Raw genomic sequence first — 7,525 nt, 5'->3', positions numbered from 1 at the left:
GTTTGTTTTCTTAAAAAAATAATTAAAATAATTTGCATAGCTAAACTGTTGATCTAAGGCTTCTATGAATGGTGTGGTTATGTTTGACAGACAATGTCCATTAAACAGAGAAAGACACTAGGAAAGCCCCATAACATTTTTTATTACGTTTTTATAACACACGCGCGCATACACCCCCCTCTCTTTCTCTCAGGAAGCGAGGTCCCCTCCTTCCACCGCCCCTTTGATGGAGGATGTCAGGACATCCTGCCTTTTCCTACACCCACTTGGTCCCAGCAAACACCCATGACCACAGCTTCCACAGCCCACGAGGTCCCCTACAAGCTACCACTGCTCCCAAGTCCCAGCCACACTCCAGGGACATCCCACGCAGGTGAGTGCACCTCCTGCCTGGTGACATCCAGCTGTGACATGGAGGTTCCCAGATTTCAGGTCTCCATCCTAACACAGTCACACACAGAGTCATGCACCCCAAGCCCAGCTTCTGCTCAGGACCCCCAGCCCCGAGGCATTTGCTGTCAGGGCCAGGCTCTGCAGGCAGGTGGCAGAGCAGCACTGGGCTCGGTGCCACTCCCTGCATGGGGACAGGTGCGTCCCCAGCAGGAGCTCTGCCTTCCCACCACCACACACCTCACAGCCCTCCTCCTCCTCACTGGGAACAAGCACAGGAGGCTGTAACACACACTCCTCCACCTGCCCCAACACAGCCAGAGGGCTCCATCCTCCCTCTGCTGCTGCTGAACACCCAGAGCAGCTCTTCCCTGCTCCAGCACGATGCCCCGATGGGGCACATCCAGCCAATGCAGCACAGGTCAGCTACAGGCTGCACAGATCTGCAGCCGGCCCTGCTTCCAGTCACGCTTTGGTCAGCTGGCTGCTTCTCCCCACACAGACAACCCAACAAGCAACCACTGCATGATGGAGGCCAGCATTTTATTTTTTTTAATATGGAAATTAATTTAAAAATAGAAAGAGTCTCCCAAATAATAAATATTAAGCCTTCATGAAATAAATTAACGTAGAGATTCTGTGCAGGGGGAAATCACTCTGATCACAGATTAAACAGCAACCGGCACTGGGTCCAGTGTCCCCTTCCAACCGTCCCCACTGCCTGGTGCAGTGGAGAAGCAGCAGCAAGCCCCCCCTGCTGCCGGATCTGGTGGGCCACGGCGGGGCGAGACGTGGCCTTCACACAGAATCGCAGGGTTGTGGGGAAGTCACCAGGATTCCCCTCCAATGGCCACCAAGACATCTGGGATTGCTCCCATCATCTGGCACACAGAGCTGGCATCAGAACCCTAGGACCAACCTACCTGGGATGCAACCCTCCAGAAGGGCTGGGGAAGACAGGACCCTCCAAAAGAGTCTGGGGGAGCCCTCACCAGAGCCCTGCCCATCTCACTGCAGCAGGAGCCTGCCTGGAGCCCTCACACTGGTTTCATGTGAATTTGAAGAAGATGGCAAATCATTTGTGGGGTGTTTTGATTCTTTTTTTTTTCTCCCCTCCCCCCCCTTTTTTTTTTTACACCAATCCCGCTGCCCCAACATACACAACACAGAAGCCCCTCTGCACCCTCCCCAGTAAAAACACTTCCTCCCCAAACTCTGCTGGAGATGTCCCCCCCGGCGTGAGAGAAGTTCACAGATAAGGCAGTTTGTGTGAGAGGAAGCTCGGCCCTGCCTGCAGTCAAGCCCAAGCCTCCAGGCCTGAGAAGGGCAGTGGCTTGCAACATCAAACCTCCCTCTTCCAGACAAGACAGAGAACAGAGACAGACAGACAGAGCGTGGGAGGGAGGCACTCCTATGTTTGCATCGCTGCTTCCCTCCTCCCCTGGCTCTTGCTCCACCTGCCCTCACAGGTCCACTCTATCCCCCTCCCATCTCCCCGTCCCTAATAACAATTCAGACCCTTGACAGCTAAAAAACAACAAAACAAAATGAAAAGAACAAAACCACCCCCACACCCTTTGCATCCTTCTCCACCCACTGCTGTGGCCCAGAGGGGAAATCCTGACTCCCAAAAAGGTCCTGCAACTTTTGCCTCCTGGCAGAGCTGAGACCAAGCAGGAGCTGGGCCCATTATTTCCCTGTGATCTCTATAACATCGTCGTCATCTTTGTCCTCGTCATTAGAGCTGCATCCCACCTCTGGGACCTCCTGGGGTTCAAACTGAGGCACCTGGGACCGAAGGAGGCCCCCAGCTGGGTAGCCCGAGTGAGGGGACACGTAGCCAGGGTAGGCAGATGCCATGCTCCTGGGAAGGCTGCTAGGCAAGACGGGGGCTGGGAAAGGAGCAAACATCCTGGGCTCGGGCAGGAGTGACTGCGTGAAGGGAAGCGAGTAATTGGGCAGCACCCCCGTCAGAGAAGGGTTTAGCATGAATGAGGGGATGCTGGCGGTGGCTGAGGTAGCAGCAGAAGAGCTGGCGGTGCCGGCTGTCAGCAGAGGGTCAGTAGTCACAGGGAACACCAGATGAGGGTCTGGGAGTAAATTGGGCAGCTGGTAGTAAGAGGAGCCAGCGCCCATGTACAAGGAGTTTCCTGGCTGGGAGGCAAATGGATGGGTTAGGTTGTGGTTTAAAGAGACAGGAGGCATGGCGAACCCACCAGAGACCGGGTACCCGTGTTCGTAGGGCTGCACGGACGATGGCAACTGGCGCTTCTTCTGCTGCCGGCGGGCTTGCTCCTCTGGAGCTGACGGCGAGGTTGACTTGCGCTTGTTGCCCCGCAAGTCCAACACCGAGTGGGCATCAACATGCTGGCTGGTGGCTGGCAGGGCTGAAGTCACAGCGGGAGCCATGCAGTGAATCCCCACACGCTGCTCAGCTCCTCGGGCTGCTAAACCAGGTGCGGTGTCCGTGCGAGCAGGGTGGCCTTGCGCTGCATTGGCGCTGGGAGAGCTGTGCCGGGACTCCCGGGCAGCTGCGGCCTCTGCATACTGCTGCAGCTCACTGATGATCTCAGGGCTGTCAGGGGATATGGGCCGAGTGAGCTCCTCCGTGCTGGGGAGCTGAGGTGATGAGGCACTGTGTCTGCCATTGCTTGTGGACTCCAGCGAAGAGTTCTGGGAGCCTGGGGGTGAGGAGATGGAGCAGGTGAGAAAGACAATCTTGGAGAAAAACCTGAGGGTCAAGAAGCAACAGCAGGAAGGAAGGTGGTGGAATCATGGGAAGATCATGGGGTCAGCTCTGAAGACAGGTATGATGGAAGGCAGCCAGGGAACAGCACCCCAGACACTGAGGTAGGAAAGCCCTCGAGCAAGCCCCACACGGCACTCACAAACCCCTACCTGAGGCAGCTGCCCGACGGTCTTCATTGCCCTTGGTCTTCCCAGTGGTCCGGATTGCAAAAATCCGCCCATCACTGGTCCGGATATACGTCCCTGGGACAAAGGCAGAACAACTTCATTCACAGTTTCCGTGTGCCTGCGAGGCCGCCCAAGCTGGACTAGGACAGCGCCCACAGATTGTGCAGGGGATCGGCAGGGGGCTGTTGCCCCCTTTCTCGCTCCTCATTTCCATCCCTTCAGCTTTCCCAGGTTGGAGCTCATCCCTTCCCAATGTGCTGTCTGTGTGAAATATGGATCTTCATGCTTGGGACTATGTTTGTTCTGGGAGCACTGGTAAGCGTTTGGCTACCCCAGTACACAAAGTGGGCGTTTTGAGAATGAGATACCCAACCACAAAGTTCAACAGCTCCTCTCAGAGGCAGGAGCAGCCACAGCTGCAACAGCCCTGAAGCATCAGCTACAACAGCACACCCAAATCATGGGCTGCAACAGAGCCACTGCAAAGTCCAGATTTCCTCCCCTTCCTGTTTCTTTTCCTCTCGAGGGACCAATTCATGCTTTTACACCCCTTTCTTTACCAAGTGGCATCAGCTAGGACCCTATCCACAATTCTTACTGTGACAGAGAGACCTACCTTTTGTCCCTCGGATGATGTGGATGCTCTCGCCAGCACTGATTCTTGCCTGTACATCAGTGGATGTGTTTGTACCCGGAATCACAATATCTGGCAGTGGGGGAAGAAACAGAACAGTGTATGTGAAATTACACACCAGCCACACTCAGGACCAGGGAGGTGAACTACTGAACACCTCTGCTAGCAGTGCAGTTGTCTCTACTACACACTGTGCTGGGAGCAAGCCCTGGGTTGAGTTCTGAGCAGCACAGGAAGGCAGCAGAGGCTCCGAGGAAACAAAAGCCATGCAACTCCGGCAGAGCACCTCCCCTATCCCAACAGGGGCAACTGGTGACAGTATTGCAGGTCTTCTCATGGGGAGTTCACTCCCAATAGCCTGCCAGGCCCATACTCCTTGCACACCTTGCAGGGTAAGTCCTCCAGGTACAGGGTAACCCCTCGAATGCAGAGAAGCAGTATCAGTGGCTCTGATGCCCATCTGCCCACAGCCCACACGGGCATCAGCAACTCGCTCCTCAATTCACTGTGGGCATCACAACTCAACTCACTGTAAGCACCAGCAACTCACCTGTGGTAGTGACAATCTTCTGTACAAGGACACCAGCTCGCTGTAGATAGTTGATGGGGAAGTTGACAGCAGGGTTGGAACTTGAGGTTGATCCTGCACTGCCCATGGGGACGTGCCGGGGCATCATAGGAATGGGCGTGGATTGAACTGGGCGGACGCTTGCCACCGGCTTGTCCTCACCCTTGAGGGCTGGTCGCCTAGTGAGAGAGGAGGGAGGAAAGTGCAGTGCCCCCACTGACAGGGCTGAGCATCCTCTGCCCCATCATTTCACGTCTACAGCATGGGAAGAAGGGGACAAGACAGGTGCTCACCAGTTCCTCTGGCTAAAAGCAGGGATACTCGTCAGACTCTGATCACTGGCTGGGTAATACTGTGCGTAGGATGGCCGGGTGTAGGGGACGGATGCTCGCTTTTCCTCCTCATAGCTCTTCTTGGCTGCTTTCTTCTCTGCCTTGGTCAGCTTGTGCTCCTTCCGGTCGATCAGCAGTGACTCATGTTGAAAAGGCTCCTGCAACCCCACAGCACTGAGGCTTTGACAGCAACACACCACAAGAGGGAACCAACATGCCCCAAATGGCAGCTACCTGGTCCCTGCACCAGCACTGTCTCCATACCTGGCTGGAGCAGGGAAGAGTTGGGAGGCAGAGCTGGTCATGGCAAAGCATGTATGGGGCAAATGTGATCAAGGCTCAGCTTGAAAAGTGACAGAGTCAGCTAAGCCATCACTCACCATCACTAAGCCTGTCCATCAATTACCACAAGCACACAGCAAAAAATGCAAGTCAACGGGTAGGCAAAGAGCACAAGCATGGAGCCCGCTGAGATGTCACAGAGCCACCAGAGCCCTGTGGCACCTGGCCACAGACCCACTCTGCAGCACTACCCTGCCAGTGACACTCTTCACAATGCAGGGAAGTGCTGGCTGCTCCAGCTTTATTTTAAAGCCACCCCAGGAAGACAGCTTGCAGCAAGCTGGGATATACCACTGCCACCTTCCCACCCAGCAGCAAGTTGAAAACAGTGCCCTACAACCGGCCCCCAAATCTGTCCAGGACAGACATGGTTCTAAATGTGCAGAAGATATTGTGGGGAAGGGCAGGGCTCTTACAGCCCTCTCTAAAGGATTTTTTACCTAATCCCACCAGCACACAGACGTGTCCTTCTTGCCACCATGTCCCCTTCAAACAGCCAGACTCTTCCAGATCTCCTCCTGCCTGTGCATGTTGTGCCAGCCAGGAAGGGGGCTGCCTTACCTTGGTGATGAGGTGAGGATACTTGAGACAGGCTAATTGTAGAACAGACTCCTTCATCTTGCTTGGATTGAGGGAGAGCTGAGCAGGGTTGGATTCCTCTTCCACAAAATGCAGCAGGTTCTCCACTTCTCGTCGGGTGAAGTTCAGCACCGGGTTCAGATCATCCACCACCCGATCTGGAAAAGAGTGAGAAGAGCGGTACTGTTGCCTGCTGCCCTTCCTACACTCCTGCCCAAATACAGCTCCATCCTTGCAATCTGCCCAGTTCTCAGAAGCCTTCTGTATATGTCAGGGCAGGGAGAAAAATCATCAGCCATGTTCAGAGATGAGCCTGTTTGACCAAGTCAGGCTGACAAACACCCTGTGCTCCACACTGCACAGCAATGCAGTGCAGGTCATGGAGCTCCTGGCATGCAGGAACTTGAGGCTAATTATGGCCGGTGTCCCATCGCACATCTCAAGGCTGAAAATGTACAAGCCCTAGGACAGAATGCAGCCACATCAGTATGTGCCCTCCCACAAATCCCACCAAAAATGCTCAAGTTAATAACCAGGTGCTGCAATTCACAGAACTCTATTGTGTCAAAAGCTCAGAAAGTCACAGTCCCCCTCTCCACAAGAGCCTGAAAGTTTTCCTCAGATGTTCCTTTCTGCACAAAGGGCAAACAGGAGCACATGGAGAAAATATCCTCCATGATCCTCCTGGGAGCCAGAGGACTCCAGCTGAAGCGCAAGACAGCACACTGAGCCAACCAAACTGGGCTGCTGCCTCTGGAGTTGGGTTTTGAGACAAAGAAGGATGCAGGCAGCAGAACTCTTTTTGGGTCACCACAACCCTCACCTGCATGCTCAACAAGAGCAGCTCAAAAGCTGGCACAAGTCAGCACAAAAGATACTTTTGTTACAAGGAGAACTCAGAACTGGAATTAATTAATTATTCTTGGCTCCTAAGTAAGCACTATCAGTAAAAGGTGTATGTGTATATATATATGTGTATATGTATATATATATATGTATATATATATAAAAATTTGGTCATTTTCCCTCTCTTGCTGTTGGAGAAATGGAGGTATAGAGCTATTGAATAAGTAATGCCCAGTTTAAGACAAGTAGCACCCAGGCACAGGATGAGCACCCCCAAGTCCCCAGTCTCTTATAGTAACCAGAGGAGTAGCAAGGAAGACAACCAGCTATGCACTGGTCTGGCAGCACATCCCTTCAGCAGAAGGCCAGCTCTACAACGCTACTGCTCTGCCCTGCTTTTCTTACAGGGTCTCATGTCACTGTCAACTCATAACATCAAACACAGCCCTAAAATAACATGCCCGTTATTTCTTTGGCTGTTTGATTTTCAACCTTCAAAAAAATTACAAATCCCAAGGAAACAGGACTTGAAGGAGCCAAAAGGAGTGAAAGCCAAGAGTGGAGCACCATATCCACACTTACCTGACATGCCCTGCTTGGAGATCTGACGGTCATAGATCTTCTTCTCAAGGGTGTAATCAGAAACCAGTCTGTAAATGTGGCATGGCTTCTTCTGCCCGTAGCGGTACACTCGGCACACAGCCTGTGCATCATGGCATGGGTTCCAAGAAGCATCAAACACCACCACTCTGTTTGCTCCTATGAGGTTGACACCCAAACACCCAGCACTGGAAATTAAAGGCAAATTTCAAATTAAAGGCAAATTTCAAACTGCTGCCTTGGCCAATTTTCAAAGTTTCTAGGCATAGTCATCACACTATCATCCCACAGAGTCTTGAGAGCACACTACAAAGGAAT

At 53.1% G+C, this 7,525-nt stretch overlaps 1 protein-coding gene across 9 annotated transcripts in view; it reads right to left on the bottom strand.

Moving 5' to 3' along the window:
* The window catches only part of RAD54L2 (RAD54 like 2), a 68,782-nt gene that overhangs the window by 2,711 nt on the left and 58,546 nt on the right, over positions 1-7,525 (bottom strand). For 8 of the 9 annotated variants that reach the window (XM_065075262.1, XM_065075263.1, XM_065075266.1 and 5 more), the window contains 7 exons: positions 7,190-7,395; positions 5,744-5,919; positions 4,802-4,998; positions 4,491-4,687; positions 3,923-4,012; positions 3,289-3,381; positions 124-3,071 (listed from right to left, as the gene is read on the bottom strand). In XM_065075262.1, the coding sequence (XP_064931334.1) occupies positions 2,080-3,071; positions 3,289-3,381; positions 3,923-4,012; positions 4,491-4,687; positions 4,802-4,998; positions 5,744-5,919; positions 7,190-7,395 (1,951 nt within the window). In that variant the 3' untranslated portion in view covers positions 124-2,079. Of the gene's footprint in view, positions 1-123; positions 3,072-3,288; positions 3,382-3,922; positions 4,013-4,490; positions 4,688-4,801; positions 4,999-5,743; positions 5,920-7,189; positions 7,396-7,525 lie in introns of those variants that run through there. The other variant, XM_065075269.1, reaches the window with a different exon arrangement.

This window comes from Columba livia, chromosome 10 (assembly GCF_036013475.1).
Source record: "Columba livia isolate bColLiv1 breed racing homer chromosome 10, bColLiv1.pat.W.v2, whole genome shotgun sequence".
NCBI lineage: Eukaryota > Metazoa > Chordata > Aves > Columbiformes > Columbidae > Columba > Columba livia.
The sequence above is the reverse complement of the archived record's forward strand: the minus strand, read 5'-3'. Positions and strand labels throughout refer to the sequence as shown.